This window comes from Lepisosteus platostomus, chromosome 14 (assembly GCF_059453375.1).
Source record: "Lepisosteus platostomus isolate fLepPlt1 chromosome 14, fLepPlt1.hap1, whole genome shotgun sequence".
NCBI lineage: Eukaryota > Metazoa > Chordata > Actinopteri > Semionotiformes > Lepisosteidae > Lepisosteus > Lepisosteus platostomus.
In genome coordinates, this window is record NC_142624.1 from 41268049 (window position 1) to 41294626 (window position 26578).

The window sequence follows — 26578 nt, forward strand, 5'->3', positions numbered from 1 at the left end:
ATGGATTGGTAAAGGAAGAGAAAGAGGTGTATTAAGGAAGAGAAAAACATTAAAAATAAAGATGTCCTCTGATGTTGGACATCAAAGATAAAATCCCACCTGAAGAAGATGCAACACATTAAAATTGAATGATATGGGAACTGGGATGACATGACAGCACAGTGGTTAACATTACTGCCTCACAGAACTGGGGCCCTGGGTTTGATTCCCTGGAGTTTACATGTTCTCCTAGTGTTCCTGTGGGTTCCCTCTGGAAAAAACTCTGGAAAAAAACTCTGCAAACCAGTTTGCTCCCCACAGTCCAGAGGCATTCAGTACTGGTAGGTTGACTGGCTTCTGGAAATTGGCCCTGGTGTCCGCGTGTGTGTGTTTGTGCCTGTGTGCCCAGCGATGGACTGGAGACCTTTCCAGGGTGTATCCTGCCTTGCACCCCTGCATCCTGGGATGCCTCCAGGGCCACCGTGACCCTGAATTGGATAAGCAGTTGTTGAGAGTAATGTGATATGGGAAAGACATGATCTTAAACATAGGCATATTATCCAGCATTAAAAGTGACGTAAGGACCTGTGGATAGTGTAACTTAATATGGCAACATATTGCTTTTATAGCTAGACGAAGAGGGGAGATAACAGGTTCTCTGAATAAAGCTCAGTTTACAGCCAACACCCTGCATGAGTAATTGACGTACTGTAATGCAATTGAACTTCAGCCATATAACAAGCTGCAGCAGAAACATAATATACTTGAATCTGCTTCAGGAGAAGCTCTTTGAATACAAGCTCTTAGAATACAAGATTTGCCATGAGAAGTCGCTAAATTCCTGGCTGACAAGGCCTGACTTCACATGTGCTGTAGATGCTGGCTCCTGCAAAAAGTAATTGACTTGGCACGATTCATGTCTATAATATCACACTCCTTTGACTCCACAAAACCTGTACAAAATAACCTAATGCAAATTAGGCCTCATGTGACAGTTAATAAGCTTCTTTGCACCTGCAGCATCTGAAATTAACTTTAACACCCTAGTTTCCTTAGTGGGGTGACATCTCTTAAAGATGGTGTAACACCATTGCAAGCACAGGCTAGCTACAATACCTCAGTTCACTATGGCAACTGACTGCATTTCCACACATACTCTAACACACCATCAGTGCCATTCAAACATGATCTGGAAATGTATCTGTGCCACCTGCCTCCAAATCCTGTGTATTTAATATTTCACTTTCAACTACTCAATTTTCAGTTATTGAGTTCCTTCCTCTAGTCAAGGTGGTGTTCCTCAGTGTTTTGTCTGGATTCTCAAGTTTCTGAATCCCCTTTTGTCTGACTTCGGCTCTGTCTGACTAGTTCCTCTGTGTTACTCCTGGTTCCCCAACTCTCTCTTCTGACTATGACCCTGTCTTGGATTTCATCATGTACTTCTCTTGTGTTTTAGAACTTTGTCTGTTTTTCAAACTTTCTTTGGATTTTGGCAACCTGGTTAAATTCTAGTCTGCACTGGCCTGTCTGAAGGGGCCCCTAAATTAAATTAGTGAAACAGTTTCTCACTCCTCAGCCTGATCCTCTGTGTTATGCTGCTGGTGCTGGTGGATTCTACACTTCAGAATTGGCTCATACAATTTCTCCATGTCAATAAAGAAACTGCTTTTCTATTGTTTTGGCTTGACTACAAAGTTCACTGGTTAGTTCAGAGCTCTAGTACCTTAGAATATGGACTCTGTGAGGAAAGAACTCCTGATAGCCCTGATCTGGGAAAAAATAATATTTTTCATGGTTTGTTGCCACATTTTAACATTTTGTGTGTCATTCCCTTTATTGATCAGCAGCCTGGCTTGGGGCAAGTGCAGATGTAATATGCTTCATTTGTGTGATCGTTGATGAAAGTGATCTGACAGTTATTCAGTACATTTTCATGGATTTGAATTTCCTTGGAAATATTCCCACAAGAGCCTTGAACTGCCCATAACAAGTTAGCTTCCATTGCATCAGAAAATTTCATTTTCAGCAACCTGAAACTCTGTGCAGTAAAGAAAGTTGTGTAGTTGGCTGACAAAAGCTGTATGACAATACAAAAGTGGGCCCCAGTACTCAGACAGGCCACCAGCAAACATTAATTTCTCAATGTAAACATTCCAATATTTCCATTTCTTCTTTAGAAAAAAAACTAAATATATAATATACTGTATGTGGCTTGTAATCAGCCATGAGAATGTGGGAAAGTTAATTACAATTTCCCAGGCATATTTTTAGTTTCAAATCAATTGGTTTCATTGAATTTCTTCCACTTACCCCCAGCAATAGCAATTAGGAAGGCTACTTGTAAGCATTCCTCTGAGAGGCCAGTAAAATTTATTTTCCCACTGTATAGTCTTGGTGTTTCTGAGTCTTTGTTCAAATCAGAATACAGCCTAATCTGTTTTCACCGTGACTGTCTCTTGCTTTGCGTATTTTTTTTATTTGAACATATCACATCATACACATATACACAGATAGCAGAAATAAAAATATTTTTCCCCACTACTCACCACATCACCAGTAACCCCCTCCTAACCTGCCTCCAGAATAGTGTAGTAACTAAAATTATACAGACCCGACTGCAGCCCCATGCCTCCATTATCCTACCCCAGTACCAGGAACCCAGGTTCCACATAAAGAGTGGATAGAACATCCAGGACCCAGTGAAGCCAGAGAGATTAATATAGAGGTTCCTACTATCCAAATTATCAGACACAGACCAGCATTCAACTGGGTAGTCAGGTGTGAATATGGATTAGTCAAGAAAAAGTCAGCTGGCTCCAAAACTTATCCATATCTAGACGCTCCCAAAAAGTGTATAAAATCATAACAACAAAATAAAGGTCAAGGACAAGAGGGGGCTATGTATCCCATCTGATAGTTAGTATCTCATAATTTCACTGCTAAAAGCGAAGTATTTGGCCTCCACACCGTGGCTTAGCTTAAACATGTTAAACAGTTAAACCTAACATACCCATAGTAACCCATGGACAAACAATAGGCAAGGGGATTGGGACAGGTTTCCCATGATAACATTTACTGTACATACTGTATACATTTGAGTGAATCATTCATTTAAGTGACAAAAATAGTTCCTGACAGCTCGTATTGTAGCAGAGACTATCCTCATTAAAATATGTACTAGTATGTGAATCCCTTTATTCCTGTAAAGTGGAAGAAAGAAAGGGAACATAAGAAGTGTATTTTTCTGGAAAACAGGAAAATGAGAATGCCATGTTTTACTATTGTAATTATGGGCCCATAGTGCAAACTTTTTACAGACACTGTAAAGAATCTTGAATTCTATGTGGAAAGATCAGATTTTCCTCTAGTGGATGCTGAGATTCAAGCAGTCTCAAACAAACAGTGATCACAGAACAAAGGAATACAAATCAAATGTAAAGTCTGGCAGATATTTCTCTATTTATGGACAAGTTAGCACTAAGAATGATGCTATTAACATACAGTACTTTTCACTCAGAAGACTATTTATGAACATGTGAATTATGACATACAGTACTTAGTAGGTATCCATGTGGTGGAAATTAAAACTTTTTGAGTGACTTTTCAGTGAAACCTGAAATAACAAGTAGAAATTTCAGCCATATACTGTACTCTATATTACACAAGATTTTTGTTTAACAGACCTGCAACTAGCCTGGTAGCTGAACGATAGTGGAAGAAAGGGTTTGGCCTTCCTTCCTTAATGAAACTCTTATTGATTTCTCATCCACAGGAATCACTGCCTCGCAGCTAGTTCTTTCTGCTGGAAGTTCTCACATTTCATTTGTATGTACAGTAGTCTGTAGGGAACCGTTATCAAATGATTCTGAAGAAAATCTTGAAGGAATGTATTAGACCAGCACTAAAATCTAAGTTCTTCAATTATATTTTATTGTAGAAATCAGAGCAAAAATACTTGTCACTTAATAAATATTTGTTTGTTTCCTTTTCTAAGTAGTTAAAATTAAATTTATGTCCCATCTTAAGGGCAACAAAGGCTGCCTAAAATGAGCAAGTCATAAAGTACTGTATCTGGCCAGCAGCCATGTCATCCTGCAATTCACATCTAGCAACCCACTGAAGCTCAGCAAGTGTGGGCCTGGTCAGTACCTGGATGGGAGACTCCTGGGAAGAACTAAGGTTGCTGCTGCAAGAGGTGTTTGTGGGGCCAGCAAGGGGTCTATGTGGTCCCTAATGCCCCAGTATAGTAACGGGGACACTATACTGTAAAAAAGAGCCGTCCTTTAGATGTCGTGTAAAACTGAAACACTAGATGGTGTGTTTCTCAAAAAGTGTAGGGGTGTAACCCCAGAGTCCTGGCCAAATTTCCCATTGGCCCCAATATAGGCATCCTAATAATCCCCATCTTGAATTGGCTTCATCACTCTGCTCTCCTCCCCACTGAGAGCTGGTGTGTGGGGAGAGTACTGGTGCACTATAGCTGCTGTTGCCGTCCCCATTACCTGTAAAGTACTTTGAGTGGAGTGTTCAGAAAAGCACTATATAGGTGTGCACAATAATTATTATCTGTAGGGAAATATTGGCTTTCTCAATTATTGTTTTAGGATCTAAAAAAGTGAAGCTGACAAGTAGCTGACAAAGTATCAGATATGGTTAACTTTTTAGTTTGAATTTGAAATAGTATTTCAACAGTATTGCTTAAATCCAAATTATTATTAAATTAACGTTTTAATATTTTTTTAAACAGAAGTCACTGACATGGAATGTAGAGCAAGGAATTACTGTGCATTTTGATTTAGAATAAAACAAAACATTAAAAAAGTATCTGCCTTTCAAACGTTAATGGAGTGTCCATACAGCTCATAATATATTTTAAGTGATCAGATAAGTGATCATGTTCCATTCAAAGTTAAACTGTTACTGCAAGTCTTGAGATGTGGATTTACAATCTCTTAATGGAGCAGGTTATACATCACTCTGCAGTAACATCAAGCAACATCTGATTTTTTTCAAGTTTCATAAAATAAAAATCGTTTTTTTATGTACAGTACAGAAGTCATCCAATTTAAGGCCGCTGAATCATCTCAAGGGTAAGCCACTACCTCACTCTGACATTATAAACATGACCATAAATTGAAGTCTTATAATCTTAATATAAACCACACAGCTAGTAATAGTGCTGCAATGCTAGAAAATACAGATATAGGAAAATTAAGGTCTTTGATGACTGAACTCCTAACAAACGTAACAAAAGGACAAAACGTTTTAAGCATCTCATTTTTGTGAACTAAACACAATTTAAAGAAACTGATGTCCAATAAGAGTAAGCATAAACTATTCAGATTATATAGTGAAATGGGTATTCAAAATCACAGGGACAAACACACACCAGCTGTAGACAATGTGTTTGGTGTTTAGTTAATGTAGATAACAGCTTTGATGTGTCATGAATATCACACTCAAAGAGTGCAGCAAGTATTTGGAATCATTATCCTTTAGATCATTCATTGTATTGTAAAGCCAGTGTTTAAAAGAAAATCTATTGTGTAGCCAGGACCTGTTTACATCACCAGTTTGCAATAAATCTCAGTCAAAAGCACTACCAGACAAAGGAGGCAGGCCTGGGTGTACAGTATATGGTGAATAACCCATACTGATGTGAAATAATTTTTCAGATTAGAATTAATATCCAACATGTCTTATGGGTCCTTAAGTCATTTACCATTTTTCTGCTGCTTTCACAAGCCAGCATTTGACATAATGTTTCAGAATCACCACATATTTTGCATCTGTTCACAACTCTGTTGGGTTTAGGAGCATCAATATACTTCTAATCTGATTTGGGGCCATGTGTGCTATAATAATTAAATCATTCTCAGTGCAGAGAAAGCTTGCTCATCTAACACCGAGTCAATCAAGGGCACACCAAATGGTGAGCACAATGAACCTGAACAACTGTTGCCACATGTTCCATTATGATGCACTTAGAATTGCAGGACTGCAACAATCTGCAGGTTAACATTCTGATCACTAATCTGGATTTACAAAGCAGGTGCACTCTGCCATTGTAGAAGAGAATTTTCAGTGAGTGCATGAATTGAATACTGTTAGTTTAGATTTTTATCTGCAGTTAAAAATTAAAAATGTAAAGGGTGTGAATCGGTTTCCTTCAAATACATCACTCAATAGAATTGTGTGCTCAAGTGAATGTCCCCATATAATAATATTCACTTGTGAGTCAACTGTAGGAGCAGCAACAATGTATTGGAGTTCCATGCCTAGCTTTCCACACAGGGTCAAGAGTACCAGCTACACATCCATTCCATTTATACTGATGGAAAATAGAAATATAACACTGATTCTTTTTAGACTTGAACAAAGAGAATAAGGGGACCTAATACAAGTATCTAAAACCCTCAAAGTCAACCCAGAGCACTTCCTCAGAATAAATAGGATAACGACCTCTCAAGCACCTCAGATGTTCTGTGGCCCTCAGACGATGAAACGTTTCTTTTCTCAGCTGTTGGCATGTCACCCCTAAATAACCTCTGAGCATGCAGATCATTCTCATAATAATTACTACATTCTGTTGCTTTCCAGAGTTTCCTGTGTTGTAATCACTGCTCTCTGAAAGGGATTTATGCAGATGGACATTCTGGACCCGTATGGGGCCTCTTCCTCAGAGAGCCAATTTACTGGTTTGATGTGATCAGTCTGATAGTTAGATCTCACCTTTTTATTCTCAAGGCAGCTTCCTCACAAGCAGATCATGTTAATTACTGATATTAGTGGAGGGGATTTCAATAAATGTCCATAAAATCAAGTGTTATAGAGAGATTTTAATCATCTCATTTTGAAAATCTACTCAAAGGGACACTGAAAATTGATGGTGAAAAATGTGGTGATATTTATTTTTTATTGTAATGAACACTTCAATTCAAAATCAACAAATCTATCTCCTCACTATTTAACATGTAAATAACATAATGTACCCAGTGAGCTGTTGAAGTAAAAGTGAGCCACTTGCCTTTTCATTTTTCATTAATCTATAAACACCTTGTTTTTGCTGCAGCTGGTGGAAGCAAAACATGATTTTCAATAACTGATCCTTTCTTTAGAACCAGTGAAATTCAGCACCCTTACATGCCTTCTTATCTTCCTCAATATCTGTTTTCATTTACCTACTGTACAGACTAGGAAACTACCCCAGGGGTTTGACTTATTGAGTTAGCCTGACTGAGCACGTATTTTAGACTGTTTTAGCAAGGCATGCAGGTTATAGACATCTGACACACCAGTTTACTTAGACTTCAAAAAAATATTTCCAATTGATCTAACATGACCGATAATATAGAACAATCCAAAAATAGATTTGGCAACTCTGTGGGATTGATACCAGTGAAATTAAATCCGTAGAACAGAAATATATTGAAGTGCCAATAATTTAGTCGAGTCACTTGGTACAGGTCCAAGACAAAGCAGAAGGGGTCACTAGAGAAGAGCAACACCGCAGCCAAGAGAAAGGCTCTCCAATAGCATTGTTTGGAACTGAGCCTGATGGCAACCCCTGGCATTGTTATACATATATATTATGTAGATATGAAGAAGGACACACATGGAATGAAGAGTAGAATAATACAAAACATCTGAAACTTTTGCACAACAGTTTACATACTTGCAAATAAAATGCAGAGAACAGTCAGAGTACTGTATGTACCCAGGATGTGGCTCCCAAAGAAAAACTGCAGCACAAGTTGTCACGATTGTAATCCCTCCCCCTTTAGGGCGCTCCAGCTCTTTCACATTTTAGTTGATTTTGTGCACCTGCTTCCTGTTCCAGCCTCCCTACAAAAGCCAGACGCTCGCTCTGTTCCGGGCTCTGCACTGGAAGACGGACATCCGGAGGCCCGCCTACCACCGCGTCGCCCTACGTCCGCGGCTCAAGGGCATTGGCCTCCTATCGACGTCCTGGACCAGCTGAGTCCGGGACCTGGAGTGCCTGGTCCCGTTACCCCTTTTTATCTCCCCGACCCTTCGCCGGATCCCGCTCCAGTTTTTAACTTTTTCATGTCTCTTGGATTGGATCACCGGCTCTGGACTTTTGCCTGCACTGGATTTCCCTTCGGACTCCCTTTGGACTGTTTGCCTGGAACACGCCCCCCCCGAGCATCACCGCACCTTCGTCACACCCCCCTGTTTGTCTACCAGCCCAGTTCCTCGTCTCCTCCCTGTGTCTGTTCACTCCCTTCCGGATACTGCTGTCTGCATAGGGTCCTGGAAAAACGCTTCGTAACACGAGTAGTATCAGACTCTTTTACTCCACTTAGGTGCCTCTGTTCCAGAAACCCTAGAAATACTTTGTTTGCTATTTAATATATTCACAGAAATACCCGGCATATTCTGTAATATAATTCAGTTTTATCTTACATTTGCTACACCTTGCATTAATGTGTGTTGTTTTTTAATAGTCTTAGAAGAGACAAGCATTATGGAAATGAACGTCAGCGCAATATATTATCTTACAGTCTAGTGCAGCATTTCTCTTTCTGATTTGTGTTATTTTCTTGTGTATTACATTCACAAGTCTGTGAGTTTAGACTTTGGAAGTCTAACTAGTGACTTTCTGTGCATGAAAGAAACAGGAAACACTGCCCAAAAAATCTCTGATTACTTTTTAGCATTCTATCACCTTGTTATAGTTCTGGCTCTGTTTTTCAATGAGCACTGTAGATACACATAGTAAACTTCCATCAGATTGTATAAAGTGACAGATATGACATGTTTAAACTTCCTCTTACCCATATGTTTTTAGGATGTACTGTACAATAAACTTCAAATTTTGTTAACTTTTTCAATGTCAAGTTCTTTTCAAGAAAATAATTCATTAGAAGCAGTGCACTTTTATACTCTTGCTTTTGAAAGTGAAATGAAACTGAAAGTGAATACTGGACTGCTGAGTAAATGTAATGTCACACTAAGTATTTCAGAAACTGATGGCCTCTTTTCTGAAGACCATTTCTACTGCAGGCTAGTGCATTGCAGTTTTTGACTATTACAAGTGTTTCAAACACAAGAAACAGTTCTTTATTGAAATCTCCTACAATGCATTACTTGCTTGCCCATAATTTATCATTCTACATGCAGCTCAAGTGATATAGCATTTTTCTCTTCAGATGAGTGCTTCGGTTTTGTTTGTTTATTTCTATCAGGCTTTGACAGAATGTTTTGTTTGCATTACTTTTGTTCAGGGACATTATGCCATTATGATATTTTTTTAAGGCAATGTTTGATGTAAAATACTTTGGTAATCTATTACAATTTTCACAGCAATTTGCAACAACAATGGCTTTATAGGCGTTTTAGATAGGGGACATATACAGTATACTGTATATTCATAGAATTAACAACAAACTTGTTGGATTCAGTTTTGTAAGCGGTTGGGCATAAACTCACATAAGCCTTCTTTGCACGGTAAGGATGTCAGACCCTCACTCCTGGTGTTCTGATTAGATTCCCTTTGAACATATGCCCTTTCAAGTGAAATTAATCAATCTCTTTATCACTCCAGCGGCATCTGGAGCTACAATCATTACCCGACTGCTGAGAAAGAAATGAAAGTGCTAATCGCACAGGGAGTGGGGCTTCAGTGAAAGAAGGGAAAGTTTTTATTAAGTGCTAATCTGGGAAACAATTATTTGGGGTAAGGCACACATGCTAGTGAAAGAAATGTGTGTGAAGAGTCCACTAAGAACATACTTTGGGAATATTTGACACACATTATCAGATATCTGCTCCCCTCCTAAAACCCCACCAGTAAAACTTGCTTATTCTTGTTACAGCTCTCCATTTCCCATCTGTTGAGACAGTGGAAATTGTTCCTCAAAAAAGTATTGTTAATAAAATCATGCCCTTCATGACACCCAAAAGGCTTGCACAAGAAGTGGAGAGTGGCTGATCCACCAAGAGTTAATCTAAATGAACACCAAAGATTGAAAGTAGCTTTCTGAAAAGCACAGCTTCTGTAAATGTAGTAATACCTTGATCCTGATGCAGGGAAAATTATAGACTGTAGCTGTATGTCGTTTATAACTTCTAAAGGTCTCTTGACATATACCAGAAAAAAATGAGTCAGGAAAATAAAATTATAAACAAACTCTTTATTTTCATTAAATGAAGACAACATTTGTCAGTAATTTAAATAAATTCAGAGCAGCTCTGAATAAGTTTGATAATGAAGGTAAAAGCACACACCACAACAACATACAGTAGCAGAAAGCCCACCAGATACATCACAGATATGTCTGACAACTGTCCAATTTATAACTAGAATGCGCTATGTAAAAAAAAAAAGACTGCCGATGTTTTTTCGGCATTTTATGTCATTTTTCATAATTAGAGTTAACACTCTTTTGTAAATAAAATGGAAATGCATATGCAGACAAATGTAATTCATACATTCAATATATATTTATAAATCCAATATAGTAATATAGAAATATAGTATCTTTCAAATCCAAACCTATAGTTTGTTGGCTCACAATGCTGGCAGGTAGTTAGCCATAATCATAATTTTAATTAAGTATTAATTTCTTAACTAATACATTTTCTTAAAAAACATTTTTTATTACTCTTAATTTAGTTTTTTAAGTATGATCATGATCTCTGCCCCTGCTGTCTGGCATATATAATATCAGTGAACGTTTGGCCACAAAAATGGTAGATAAGGAAGATAGAGTCAAATTAAGACTGATTAAGACAAAGCCTCTACTTCCCTAAGGTTAGAAACAGTTGGTAAAGGCCCATCATCATAATTTTGTAAAGAGAAAGGAATTTGCTTTTTAAATACTGTGATTGAACTGTCTGCTGCTGGTTATCATTCCAGTTCATAATACCTCCCCATAATTTAGTTTGTCCTTTGGAGCAGGTCCAGGACAAAGCAGAGATCATTGCTGAAGATCAGCTCAGGGTCAAGGGAAAAGGTCTCCAACAGTATTGTTTGGAAACAACATAGTTGTATATTCTGTGACTGCAGTTTACTGCCTCTCATGCTAAGGACAGCTTTGCTTTCTGAATTAGATGGATGGATGGATGGATGGATAGATAATACTTTATTAATCCCATAAGAAAATTTATGAATTAATCATATTCTCTGCATTTAGAAATGTAAGCTTTTCTCTCACAATCTCTATGTTCAAAATTAGAGCAAAATTAAAATCGGATATATCATGCAACATGGTGGAAAGGTGGCTCAATGGTTAGGGTTGCTGCCTTGCACAGCTGGGACCCTGGTTTCAATTCCTGTGGTGCTGTCTGCGTGGAGTTTGTCTGTTCTCCCTGTTTTTGCCTCCGGGCACTCCGGTTTCCTCCCAAAGCTCCAAGACACAAAGGTAGGTCACTGGCTTCTGGTTGTGGTGCGTGTGCATGTCTGTGTCAGTGTGCCCTGTGATTGACTAACATCCCATCTAGGTTGTGTCCTGCCTTGTGCCCACTGCTTGCCTGGATAGACTCCAGCTGCCCTGCAACCCTGTCTAACTATTGCTTATCATTAAAGTTCATAATGCCTGCAACCCTTGGATAAACCAGCTTGAAAAATGGATGGATGGATGTTAAAAGAACAGATATGTGGAGCCTTGAGATGGAATACAAATTTATAATAAACTATATTTAACATATAGGCAAAATTAAATAGCAGTATCAGGCTATTGCAGTGTGTGGTTTATGGAATTATTAGCTTTCAGGACAGAGACATCCAGGGGGACTTCGGAGAATGCAGTCAACTCGTTGAGCACCTTGATCCACGCCCCGTACAGAGATTGTGTTCCCTCCATGAGCAGAGGGCCAGGAGGCACAGAGGCTGCTGAGGGGATCTGCTACCACTGAGGTCTCACAGCAGAGAGGGAGACAAGACTGGGTGGCTGAGCACAGGCAGCAGCGACACGGCAGGGCCTGTGCAGCATACAAAAAAGGCTTCCCCCGAGCTTGCAATGTCCAACCAATTCCAGGCCTTATTTGAGACGGATCAAGGCACTGACAGCCTAGAGGAAAGTAGGAGGAGTGATGGGCCCTAGGAGACCTGAGAGCCTACCCTCACAAATAGAAAGGAGGAAGGGACAGTGGAAAGTTATTAGAGTTATAGACAGTGTAGTGTCCACAAACGAAGGAAAGCCTCAGGTGTGGATTTGCCTGCCTTTCTGCGCAATCCAGAATTACCCAATTGATTGGTACACATACTGTAGACTGTGATAGTACGGAACAAGCTCTGATACCCCCGTTTCTTTCAAGAAATGGCTGAGGATGAGTTCCTTGGAATGATTTACTACAGTACAAATGGACTAGAAATAGTAAAGGGCCTCTTCCCGTTTGTGGCCTGAAGCAAGAAGCTATCAGCAGTTCAGAATCTGTATGGGTTAAGACAGAAACAATTTTTCAAAAGGCTTAATAGGTATTTTCTAAAGGCCACCCAATGTGATCATGAGATTACTATGTATGAAAACAGGAAGATATGTACAATATGCAGCAAAGGTGATGTTATATAACAGGAAAATTTCAACTTTAAACAATTTGATTGGGATAAAGTTATGAGGAATATAGGAATTGATACAGAACAAATGGGTAATGACAACTTATTAAACCAGCTTTTAAAAGCACCAACTAAGGAAGTTCCTGTTATCGTAATCTATTCATGTTCAAAATAGACTTTCATAATCACTACTGAAACAACTGTACATGGTCACTTTTTTGCACGAAAGATTGAGTATATCTGCATCTTACTTCCAGTAAAGAGAATGATGCCCAAACTTTGGCCTTTTTCAAGAGCTGGCTGGACAAAATTTAAAATTTCAATTTTTCAAACTATCACATCAACAAAATGGGCCTAGAGGCCACCTTGTTTGCAACCTTTCTTATGTTCTTGTGTTAAGATCTTTGCCTTAAAAAATATTTGAATTCACCAGGTTGATCATTTAGTCTGTAATGTAGGTACTGTAGCAGTTTAGATGCAGCCCAATGCCATGTTATTGCTAAAAGTCATTCATAAATAGTGTCATTTATGTCTATTGCTCTTGAAATTGTATGAGGTCTCCTGATCAATTTATGTCTGCTTTATTTACAACCATGGCTTGAAGCCATTAACCATATGTTGTCAGTGTCGCCTGCTCATATTTTAAATATGACAGCAGAAGTGCCAATACACTCAAACACACACCTACACACAAATAGTGTTTCACTGTTTTCTAAAACATTTTCATTTGGCCAGTTTTTTATTTATTTAAAGAAAACACCTAAACCATGTCAATGTCAGACTGCTGACCATACTCTTTGGGCATTACTTTAATCATGATTACTTATAATATAATTTTATGGTTGTAGTAATAACAGCAGTAGAAGGAAAAGTAATACCAGCTATTCTAGTACAATTAAATAATAAAGTGTGATTATTTTTTAAAAATAGACCTAACGCGAATTTAGAGATAGATGGGCCCTTTCTGGTTACAGAAAATAAAATGTGAGAAAATCTGTCTTTTTTATAATACCCCCACCATGCTAATAAACCCACCAGAAAGCATAGCAGTAAGCCATTACTTAGTCTTTGAAGACTGTAGGCGGATTACTCCATAAATCATTATATGTGATTGCAGTTTCTGCTGCAATTCTGTCACCACTGTGTTGCCAATGAAAAATCTACAATCTGCATATATATGTACAGTATGTTAACAACCTTGAGCAGAAGCCATGCAGTTGCAGTGATGATGACACATACACTGTACTACCCTAGTACCACACAGGGACTCAGGAACACTTCATTGAGACTTAGGAAAGCTATACACTGAAACTTCATTTTATAAAAAAGTGAGAGTGCATTTCTATTTTAAAAAGTATTATGTAGAAATACCAGAAATGGATATTATAAATATGTATATATGTACAGTATAAATATGACCTTAGACACCGAGTTTGAAGTACCTATGAAAACAAACTAAGGTAATAATAATAATAATAATAATAATAATAATAATAATAATAATAATAAAGGTGTCAATATTGTTAAATTATGATGTGCCTCTAAACACCGTGTTACCATGATCCTTAATATTAATGATTAAAAAAAGCAAATGTTTTAAAAATATAGTTAAAACAGAAAATTGTAATCAAAGAAAATTGTTCAAATTGTAAAATGCACTAATCAGACCTGGTGTGGTATTTGTGCACAGTAAATGGTGCACAAATTTGGTTGTCACTTAACAAGAAAGGCATCGCTGCTCTGGAGTCCATCCAGAGGAGAGAAGCTGCACATCTGCCTGCGCTTGAAGTAATTTCCCTCACAGGGTCAAAAGAGAAGTTTTTAAGTCTTGTGGAAAGAAGAGTATGAGGGGGCTTTAATAATTAAGCCTTTGCCATGGTGATAACACACCAAATCTGTTTAAATATATGGCAATTTAAATGGGTTTTGTATACACATAAAACAAAATTTGATTACCTTGTTTATTACACTACAAACAATAGTGTAGTTGAAGTAGGGAGCTGCGTCAGCATGCGTAGGCTGAAAAGGAACAAGTAAAGGTTTATTCCATGCTGAAAAGAGAAGGAAGGAAACACAACGTTTCATCCAAAGAAGGCACCACAGCCGAAACATTGTGTTTCCTTTCTTCTCTTTTCAGCATGGAATAAACCTTTACTTGTTCCTTTGCAGCCTTCTTGTCTTTTCAGTATGCAAGACATTGTAATTTACAAGAACACAGGAAAGTTTATAAGGTAGGAGAGGCCATTGGGCTCTCCCTAGTACGTGGGTGTTATTGCCAGCTGCTTGAAGGGCCGGCTATTTACCCAGGACCCAAAGCATCAGCTTCACCCACAGCACACAGCCACATACTGCAGCTGGTTGACACTCTAAAATCCTTTTCCTACTTGTGTCCACTAGTCCAGGCATTACTGCTGATCCTGGAGAAGCCCATGGAGTTGTGTGTACTGCTTCGATGAGCAATCTCAACGCAGAAGCACTGTGATGACACACCATGAGATGTCATAGCCCAGGGTACTGAATGTCTAAGGCTAAGATAAAGGTCTGAAATCACAGATCTCTGCGGCGTGACAGGTAAACACCCTGGATCTGTCCTACCTGTTTTCCATGTGTAGTATTTATCCTTTGGATCTTCTAGGTCTGCCTTGGTCAGTGTTGCCACAAGGAACATGGAGAGGAGAAGATACTTCCAAACCAGCCATTTACAGGCACCTGCTCCCGAGTCATCATTTAGAAGCATAGTCCAGACCATTGACTTCCGTCCCTTTCTTACTCCTGCAAAAGCAAAGCACAGCCGTTAAAGGAGCATTGGGCACGTATAAGCATTCCCATAATAATATGCAGCATTATTCAAAAAGAAAATCTTTAATGGCCTCAATTTAATATCTCATCTGGAGGAGAGCCCCTGCTGCAGCACAGTGTCCCCAGTCTTCATACTGAAGCATTCGAAAATGGTCTAGAGAACAATTCCACCTACTGGTCCACCAACATTGCTTACTACAGCAACCTGGACACTTACCACATCCACTCTTCTACTGTATTCTACTTTTAATGTTTCATGTATCAAATATGGTATTTGTGATATGTGAAATGTTGAACATTTTGTATTCTGTATTAATGTGTGGGGTGCTCACTCTGTTATTTCAGACTTGTCCCCCAGGCAGCATGTCAATTTTCAAAATTCACTGTCATTTTATCAATACTTTACCACTGAAGCTTATCTGTTTCTACTAAGTTTTAACATACAGTTTACGTGCATCTTCTACTGGCCATGATTTTGAGGATGCTAGCAGCTGAAAATCACATTTGAAGGTGAATTTTTCTGTCATTCCTCTGATCAATTATATTGACACACTGCAGCCTGAACTGTGTGTATATAAATTGAAAGAAAAATTGGTCAGAAATGAGAGATTTAGAGCTATAAAAGCCAATAATAACATTTAAATGTTGTGTGCGCTGCACAAAAATATTTTTTTCAGTCTCCCTCTATATACCGTATACATGATTAAAATATTTCAACATGATTCCTGAAGAAAGCCAGCTGTTCCTAACAATTTCCAAAGGCTGAGTTCATTCCAGTAAATGAGATTCTTATCCCTTTCCATTCAGTGAATGTCACCGCTGGCTGAATCTGGTTTAGAAAACACTTCTATCCCTGAATGCAAACAGGGCAGAAACAATTCCTCAGAGCCCGGTCTGAAGTAAATTAAAGTACCTATGCTAAACTGCTGATAGGTTCGAAACCCATTCCCTATTGGTTCACATAGACCAGGCATTTATGTACACAAACATATGCCAATTACATACTTATGCTTCTTCAATGCCAGAGAGCACATCAGGCATATTTCCTAAAGGATGTGAAACTGGCAAGTGTACAGTTTCCCATTTTTACCTTATTATACCTGCATAGCTATTTCTTGATTGTTTCTTACACAATGTAAAATTTCACTGTATAATGGTGTTTGATAACTAATAACATCAATAAGATCATTTAAACAAAAGGATAGCATTGTTATTTCACTGGCATCATTTGTTATTTGGTTTTATTTTGTGCTGTGTACTGTTCCTTTAACATTAATGGTGTTCTAATTCAAAAGGATGATTAAATATGATTAACCATGGAGAACAAGACATTTGTTCAATAAAGCTCAAAATGAGTGAGAAAGCTAAGATTAGTCATTCATATCGGTTTTCATCTAAGGCCCATGGCAAAGAGGAGGGATGCTGCTCTGTCTTTTCAATATGTCTGAGCAAAAATAACTCTTTAATTTGCTTATTTCTATCTAACCACAACAAATCAAACTTGTTACTATTCCACCAAGAAACAGATATTATAAGAGAACCAGCACAGCTTTATGAATTCTGCAAAGCATATCGTGAAAGCTGCATTTAGTCACAAGATCACACATTGCAGTTTGTCACAATCTGATACAAGTCCTCTATTTTAAATTCAGCATGCTCACCTCATAATAGTATGCGAAACATTCACTCAGGGATGGATTCTCTGTGTCTGCCCCTCGGTGAACAGGTGGTCACAATAATTAATGTTTGATTATGCCGATGAAACAACCACTAAAGTACTGTTGGTGGCAGCTTTCCATTTGTCTCCCCACATCAAGAGGGACCCTCCTCTCCACGCCACAGGCCTGTGCCAGATTGCTGCAGCAGCTATGATGGCATCCATTTCTGATCCTGTTAACCCAAGAGCTTCTCCTTGTTTATTCTTCTGCCCAGTTATTTGCTCAATCAGCCCATTTTCTGTGTGGATGGAATATCTGGGATTCTCATTACAGTACCTTTCTGTGTTTTACCCTCTTTTTTTCTTCCTACTTCATTTGTGAATTTGGGTTTCCATAGAAACCATAGAATCCAGGAGGACATGGAGGCCAAAAAACATTAAAAAATGAAAGATCAGTTTCAAGAATTTATAAACATTAAAAAATGTTTAAAGAGTTAATTGATTACATTATTCAACACAATACTTTTCCTTTGAAAGAAGTACAGTAGGTGGTGTTACAGAGGTTTTACAGAAGGCTGCTCTACCTGAAAAAAATACCTCACTGTATATTAACAATAAAAATAAATATGAATAAATCTTAAAATGTAATGTTGTATTACATTTGATGTATTTAATATTTCAAATGTGTGTACTTAGCAGCAATTCAGAAACTTATATTAATAAGAACAGCTCTAGTTTTATTGGGAAGAAAATGAAGTTCATATATTTTCTTCAGAAAGGTAATACATACCAGGTGTCAGAAGTCAGAAGTTGGGGTCAAAAGCCCACTGGATTATAGGAGAGGATTTAGACATTATGCACCACTACATCTGAGGCGGTTAAGATACCGATAGCCATGGTACATTTGTATCATTTATTATTTGTATATCCGTAGACACAAGGGTTTTTCAATAAAATTTTGGTTATTTACCTATTCCCATGTCACAGTGTCGGAAAGGCTGATATTTAAAATAATTCCCCATATTTGGAGAAAAGTAGAAAGATTACATTTAGCCCTTGTTATGGCTCCAGAACAAAAGAAAGACTTTGGTGTAATAAAGCCATGCAGTAGTGATATGATACAGTGACCATATTTGGCACATATAGGCTGTATCTTCTTGAGGGCTTCCTTTCAAATGCACACTGGATCACAAATCTTTTAGATCTTTTAAAAATGAAAAAAATGAAAAACACTGGGGTTCCAGTGAAGAGCCCATCTGGCATGGCAGGTTTCTTGCACATGTTTATCACCAGAAACTGATTCTGGTCTCATGGCAGTGTGGGTTTCAGCTTATGGTGCTGTAAAAATGAGCTTCTGTTTTTTTTTCCTCTTCTTCGTCATCTAGTATTATCTTTTTCTTTTACCAATATTTCTATTTGGTTGACTGTTCTATTGACTGTTCTTCACTACATTTCATGGTAGTTAATGTATAAAAATGAAAAAGATATATTTGGTTAATGTATTTACAGATTAATGGTATCCTACTTTTGCATGGGTTTATAAACAATATTTTCTCCTACTTGAAAAAAATAAATCACCCTGAAATCATCCCGACACCCACGCACAGTCTTTCCATGAAACACACGCAATTTTATTGTAATTTTAATAATTTTATTGCTTGCACTTGCATATTTTCTTTGTATTTACAAAAATGAGTAATATGGAGACTTTGAGACTTTAGCACTCAAAATGTGGTTAGAAAATAGCTGAGAAAGTGGTTCTTTTATCCAGAGTAGAGAGCAAAGCTGTTGCACCTGACAGTGTTATAGGTTGTGAAACAGAGTGCATACAAACTACACAGTGCAATAATCCCTGAAAGAATAGTACAAGTATATATATGCATTCACACATTCGTGTACTTAAAACATTAAAATTGAATGTTTAACCCCAGACTGTGGAACTGGAACCAACATGTTCTGAACGCAGTCAGGCAGTCAGTGTAGCATCTCCTTACAGTGTAGACGAAGGAGGCCTATGTCTCCAAACCCTATTGAAACCTATTGTATACAAAAGTAAACTAGAATCTCAAAGTAAGAGAAAATCTGTCTTTAACTTCAGTTGGGGATTTAAGTTTATAGGGGTATTTCAGAATGTATAATGACATTTAGATCCAGAGCAGTGCATCGTTAAGTTAAAATGAATTAGGGTAATTTTATTACCTGAATTGGAAGGCAGACAGTCATCCCTTGTACTGACTGCAAAATGTGCAGATTCCCACTTCCTTATGGCAGCCTTTCTGATAAGATAACTGACACTCTTTGCAGATAAACAGAGACTTGTCTTTCTCCAGATGCCTCATCCAGCAGCTAATCCTCTGTGACTCCCCTCTGGAAGATCATCACTTGAAAGATGTGCCGGTCAAATCATCCCGACAGCAGCCAGAGATAACCCAGTGGCAATTGTTAGGTCAAGTAGTCACTGAATGAAATTCCTCCAGGGACGATTCCAAAACTACTGAAGCTGAGAAAATAGAGAGAAAGGATTCAGTGAGGTTAGAGAACAAATTTAATTCTCCCCACTATAGTTTTCTACCTTATTTCGGCAATATGAAATGGAAAAATACAGTTAAGTTTCCTGAAAGATGTGTCTTGCATGACAGTTTTGAGAATAGTAAAGGGCTTCAGTCCCAAATCTATTGGCATCCATTTCTCTTTCTAAATTCCTTACATTAAGCACTTTCATAAACTAAAGCGCATTTAAAAATTATGGAATAAAAAGGCCTTTATTAATCTTTTCTTTAAAATAATACTTTTGTATTCTTAATTTATATATAGGGTAAACATCACTAAATTTTTCAACAAATGACCTCGAGAACAAGAAAAGTTTTAAAACGTTTTCATTTTATCTGTTATTTCAATTTTAAATGACTTGTTATTGTTCACAAAAAACATAGGTTATACAACTTTTTAATCAGGAATTGCTAATCAGAGCTGGTAATCGACGTGGTTCATTAGCAAAAGTCTCACGCTAGAATAGTGGAGGTACAGTATCCACCAAACTGAGCACCATGCCATTTTCTCCCCTTCACTCGGGCAGCCCCTGCACCAGCAGCAGGGACAGTAGGCAGTCCACTATGGTCACTCTTTCAGAGGAAGGCAAGGATATTCTGGCTGACCTAAACCTCCCAGCTCAAGCAGCACTGGGCCAGTGGCCTGGTGGAGTCCTGGTCACAGCTGTTTAAAACATAATATTAAGACTAAATGTCCCACCCGGTGTTCCCAACAGGTACTTTAAATGGTGAAGCCCTCCGAAATATTATTATTTAAAAAATTCCAAATACTATTGACATGTCTGCTTAAAAAACTAAATTATCTGCATATGGCAAACTCTAATACATTGCAATACATGTGGGACAGTGCACATATAAATGTTTTAGGACACTGACCCTGTGTGGCATAGCTGCACATTTTTCCACTTAAGATTTAAATGTGCACGCTAATTAATTATAATAATAATAATAATAATAATAATAATTGCTTACATTATATAGCGCTTTTCTGGACACTCCACTCAAAGCACTTTACAGGTAATGGAGACTCTCCTCCACCACCACCTGTGTGCAGCCCCACCTGGATGATGCAACGGCAGCCATAGTGCGCCAGTACTCTCACCACACACCAGCTATCAGTGTGGAGGAGAACAAAGTGATGTAGCCAGCTCTGATTATTAGGGGATTACTAGGAGGCGATGATTGGTAAGGGCCAATAGGAAATTTGGCCAGGACACCGAGGATTTACGTAAAATTAAAATAATATCTTGCAGATGTATAAAATGTGTTTTAACGGTTGACATTTAAGGTTTCCATTTTCATATTCACCACACCCACGACTAAAATATTTAAAGCAGGTAAACAGCAGTACTATGTCATGCCATTTACAAATATGTACAACATTGAAAAAAAGTAAATAAAGTAAAATTAAAAATATATATATATATCTGAGACCTCAACATCTAGAGCATTTATATAGTTTTAAAAGTAGTCTACTATAAAAAGATGAAGACAAATGTAATTCTTTCTTTCCTCAGTTTTCCCACTGTTAAGGAGATTGTGCTTTGTATGCAGTTGACAAGCATCTGCCCCTGTGTGCCAAGTGGTCAACAAGCCCAGTTGTGTGTAAATAAGCTCTGGAACACAAAGCCAGGCCATAGGGATTATGCGTACTGCATGGAAACCACCCATACATGGCTCCTCAGCGCTGGGAGGGTTTAGGGCCAAACAACAAAAGGACCATTTAGGGATTAGTTTACCAATTTATCTTTATCAAGCCTGTCTTATCAATGTTTTTCGAATTGGTATACATCTATGTCAAACACTTGTACTGGTTATTCTTCCTGGCTGACATGCAATTACTACTTGTCTACGTTAGGCCAAACCCACCTGGGAATACAGCCCTTACACTCCCTGTTTCTATTAGCCCTCGCTTGGCCTGTGACCGCTGCCTTCCAGCTTCACTACCCTTCAAGTCTTTTCGAACTGGCGCTGTTTCCCAGGGAGTTATCAATTTTCCATTAATCCCTTGTTTAATTTTTTCCTGCTTTGTGTTTTTTCACTACTTTAAAGGATCTCTGGAATAAGGTTTATTGACTTAAGGGGAACATTTCAGCGTCACACACATTAACACTGGTTCTGATGGGCAGTTCCAACAAATTTGCAGAAGATCTTTAAAATGTTTTTCTCTTCCAAAAATCAGAACTAGTGTTAAACACAGCTTAAACATGCTACCCGAGTTGTAATACATCATAATTACTGGCCTAAGCCTGCAAAGGCGATGGTACTATTTTTACCACATATTATTCTGCCACTAAATGACAGTTATTTCAGTGTCCTTTAACACACAATTCTAGATATAATGTTTGCTTAAATCTGTGCTTAAAATAATAAAAGAAACTGTTGCTGAAAGCATCACAACCAAACACTGAACTGAGTTAATCTTTCTACTATTGACTTTTTAAAGACCTTGACGCAAACAGAAGATTTGATGTATTCTGTAGCAACTGTCAAACTATTACAGTATGTACAGTAGCCTTATGGAAATTAAATGGGCTTTTCAGGATGTCCAGATGTAAAATATATAGTATACTGTATATATATAGTTCTCCACGCTTAAATTCAATTTTGAAATGACCTAATATTAGGTTTCACTTTTGACAGTTTAATTTGTTCTTAAATTAACATAAGGGACACCTTCTATGAGCAAGATACAGAAAACAAATGCTTTATGAACACACACCAGAACCAGTGGAGAAATGTAAATAAGAAATAGGATTTGGTGTGAAGGTAGGATTGTATAACTCCTTTATTTGTCTTATAGAGCTATAGTGATAGCATACACTGTGGTGCAGCCTTCCAGTAAGGACACATTTATCTTTTATGAAGTAAAATAAATCAAAAACTACAGAGCTGCAGAACTGAATTTCAGAACAGGACAATACTTTGTTTAGATATCCCTCTGTAAGTACAGTTTTAAAAGATATCATTGCCTGTGGGAATATATCCAATTTATCTCCTGTCACTCCAAAGGCACACTTTATCCAATATCTTTGAGCCATACATTGCTGTGTTTGCTTATCATTGCTGCCCACTTGGGCCAGTATTGGGCTGGTAATACTGCTAAATAAATCGAAATAATAATCGGGTGTCAAAATAACAAATCAATAAAACATTATACATATTAAAGTTACAGTCTCATTGCTTTACTTGGACTAGTCTACTATCAATGAACACTACTTAATTCAGCAACCAGTTGCTGAATTACCATATTATTCAGTTTACTAATCAATCCATTATAAGCAAGGTTAATGTGTTCATATTTCTGTTGTTCAAATTATGTTAAACTACAGTACTCTTATCTTTAGGGTTGTACCAGTCTATCTGGGCTAAATACCACATATGATAAATAAATTAAATCTGTATTCTGTATTCTTTTAATGCTATCTCCTTAACAAACATTTAATGGCAGTGCTTATAGTTTACAGATCTGCCTAATGGATATTTTTGGTAAAATGTACTTAGTTGCATGTGTTGCTAACTTTAAGCATTTAAGAAATTAAGCATTTTAGTACAACTTAACACAGCAATTTACATCTCTCTCATCACAGGATTTTCCTCTTTTAGGGGTCTTTTTGAATGATCTCGATACTATTTCACACGTCTATCCAAAAACTGTAGCTTTTAAGGCCTTGGTTAAACTGCCACCTCTTGTGAAATAAGATTGTTGCTTTTTTTTTACATTTCAAGTGAAGTGTAACAATAAAGTCTTGAGTTTCAATACTGCAATTTGAAATCCCAAAAGGAAGGATGAGACTAAGTGCTAATACAAAAAAGAAAGACCTTAAAAATTTATGGGATATCTGCTTTCTAAAAATATTTATGTGTTGTTTTTCTTTTCAATGTCATGTGTAGATATAGGCAAATTGGAAACAAAAATGAAATAATGAGTTTCCTTACAGTTTGTTTGCTCTGAAATGACATTCATGTTTGCATCTCAGTGGAAGACCAAAAAAAAAAGACTCCTAAGTTACACAGAAGAAATGGAATCTGTCATGAATCGTCTTTAAAGGTTTAAAAAGAGAAAACAAACAAGATAGTATTGCCCAACAAGGTCAGAGGATAAAACTCCTGTCAGGCCTGCAAAGGAAAAACTTCTTGTCATCTCTGATTTTAATTGGGTGCTCTTCACTTCCTGTGTGCATGTATCCAGGCTAGAAAAGCAACACACAAGAGCAAAGAATACTGTATTTTGGAAAAGGAATTGAAGAAAAAATATTGTATCCAGTATTCTAATTAAAAAGATACCTATAAATGAATTAATTCCCAGTCCACAAGAAATAAGACACAGTACAGACCTAATTAAACTCAGCCTCCAAGTGAGGAAAGAAACTACAAATTGTGCAAGATGTTCCATCTCAGTGCCTACCCTAGTTAAACAGTTTATAATTAACAAAATACCTTGAACTGGCACTAATACAGCAGTCTCAGCTGCAAAGTGATAAGAAAGCATGGAGAATGCAAATACTCTGAAGTGCTTCCTGGTGGCAATATGGAGGGGAGGGGTTATTTTTAATCAGGTTATGGTGGCTGAGGTTCATTGATAAGGCAGACCATCAGTCTGTCCTCCACCTGTCTCGGACAATCTGAACAGCTGTCCCAGCAGCTTAGTGGATTTAAACTAGGAGCCTTAGTATAATACATCTAGCAGTGGCACATGAAGTGAAGCTTATTAAAGTTAGATCTACATGTAAACAGTCCAAAGGGTGTGGAACCAGGGATGAAATTGAAGGTTGGAATGGCTAAACAGTTTCGTTCCAGATGTATTTCAATCACATTTTCTCTGAAAGGAATTTACACCATGTTTTTTAACAATTTTTACATCATTAGTGTTACCTCATCGTACCGCAAGTATTCTGAAATAGCCTATTAGTTTAATTTTTTACAATGTGCTATTCGTTTTAAAGTTACAGATTTATCTGTACTGTGTGTTTTTCTTTTCATGCTGAGTTTTCAAAAGCCTGGCTACTCATCTCGGCTGTTGTGCATGTTTCATTACAGGAATATGCATTGCTATACTTCGCAAACTTTCATATGTCCTTATCAATATTAGATTAATCTGCTTTAGGAAGAAAAAACATTGACAGTTTTGAAGCCAGCAAGCATACCAACTGCTGTGTAAGTGCTTTGACATAGTATATAACACAGTGTTACGTCCCAGTGTGTTCCATGCGTTTGTTACGTTATTGTAGCATCACACGGGGCGCTTTAGCCATGAGCACGCAAGGCAGGCTGAGATCAGCACCTGGGGGCGGGACTATGGGACTGTATATAGTGGGGCGGAGGCTGGGAGACAGCCTCTTCCCTTCGTGTCTGTGTGTTAGGGAAGATGCAGCTCTGTAACCCCTGTCCTTGTTTGTGTACCTTTCCCGGTTCAAGTTAATAAATGTGTTGTTCAACCCCATTCCCTGAGTCCCATGCCTGCTCCATTCCATACTGAAACCCGCGGTTGTTACATTGGTGTCAGAAGCGGGAGGATGGACAATGAATGGCCATTGATGTCGGACTCGGAGACCCCCTAAAGCGCCTGCTGGGGGCGAGCAGCAGCTCAGTTTATTTGGCGGCCCACTCAGCAGAGGAGGGATCCTTTCCCATGTCGCCTCAGGCCATGTGGCAGGAAGGAGACACCAGACCAATAGAGTCTAGCCCGCCACCCCTGCACCAGCCGGCGCCGGTGCGACCGAGCCGATATAATGGGGAGGTCCCATGGCAACTGTTTGAGGCCCAGTTCCAGATGGCGGCCTGGGCAAACGGCTGGTCTCAAGTGGAGATGGCAGGCCACCTCGCCGCGGTCCTGGAGGGGAAGGCCTGCCAGGCGCTGCTGGATGTACCCGGGCACCACCGATACAACTAAGCAGCAGCGGCGAGGGCGCATACCCACACTTGTTCCACACTTCCTGACTTTGTTTGTTCTCCCTTCCAATTGGTTCATTAATTCATCCATCTTTGGCATTGTGACATCATCATCAATCAACTCTCGACCAATCAGAACTCGGCTTATTCAGTATTTAACTTGGAGGTTTTCAGAATGAAGGGGTCTTTCAGTTGACTTCAGTTGTGAAACGCCGAAGACCAAGTGTTTCTGGTTTTTGTTTTGTAGTTAGGTCAGCTTTCCCTTACTTTATTAGCCAGCTCCATTTTGTTTGTTATTTTCTTTTCTTTGGCGCAGCCCTAGTTCCCTTTCCCTGTGTGTTATTGTGTCCTGTTTATGTACCAGTCACTTTATTCACTTATCCATCCTAAATATTACACCCCTTTACCTCTAGACACTTGGGGTCGTAACATACAGGGTGATATATTCGTGAATATCGGTAGACTTCCACTATAGAACCAGTTTATTCTGTATTGAAACCCGCAATACATTTGGTGAAATTGCCTTTTTTACTTAATACACAAATACTGTATTTGAAAACAAGCCTGTTTTTAAGTATTACATGTGTATTACATGTGTGTATGTAATTACTTGTGGGCTCTTATTAATTTAAATATACAGTATATGAGTCTAATCATGTGCTTACTACATGACCTACTGCTGTTTTATGGATAACTTAAATATCTAGAACAAGTAAAGAGTAGATTGGGGTGTCTTTCCAGAAATTCCCTGCAATACAACAGATAACAAAGAAAATTATTTTTTTTTTTTGGAGGAGTAATTGGTTAAATAAGGAAAACCTACATGACAAACAGATGTAACAGCTATGGCAGAGGACAACACAAAACCCTATTTTGTGCTTGTTTTGAGGTTGCTCTTTAGTTACAGTAAGGCTGAGGTTATTTGGAGGCAGATCTGTGAGAAGCCCAGGGTGTGGTCCTGCCTCCCACCAGCACCGGGAGCAAATTGATTTCTGATGATGAATGGATGGTGCTTTTGGAGATTAATGAACATCACATAGAAATCTCTATATCAATTTACATTTACATTAATACATTTATTTTTTAGACCTTATTTTCTTAGACCAGAACACTGCTTTGATTTCAGTGGTATTTTATATATTTGTATTCTGTTTATTGTACAGATACAGATCCCGGTTTCTA

General features: G+C 38.1%; 1 protein-coding gene across 1 annotated transcript in view; it reads right to left on the minus strand.

Moving 5' to 3' along the window:
- Positions 1 to 26578, minus strand: part of thsd7ba (thrombospondin, type I, domain containing 7Ba) — a 200340-nt gene that overhangs the window by 144821 nt on the left and 28941 nt on the right. Inside the window, exons 2-3 of the mRNA XM_088606307.1 lie at positions 19155 to 19455; positions 15095 to 15271 (exon numbers count right to left, since the gene is read on the minus strand). Of these exons, the coding sequence (XP_088462433.1) occupies positions 15095 to 15248 (154 nt within the window). The 5' untranslated portion in view covers positions 15249 to 15271; positions 19155 to 19455. The remainder of the gene's footprint in view (positions 1 to 15094; positions 15272 to 19154; positions 19456 to 26578) is intronic.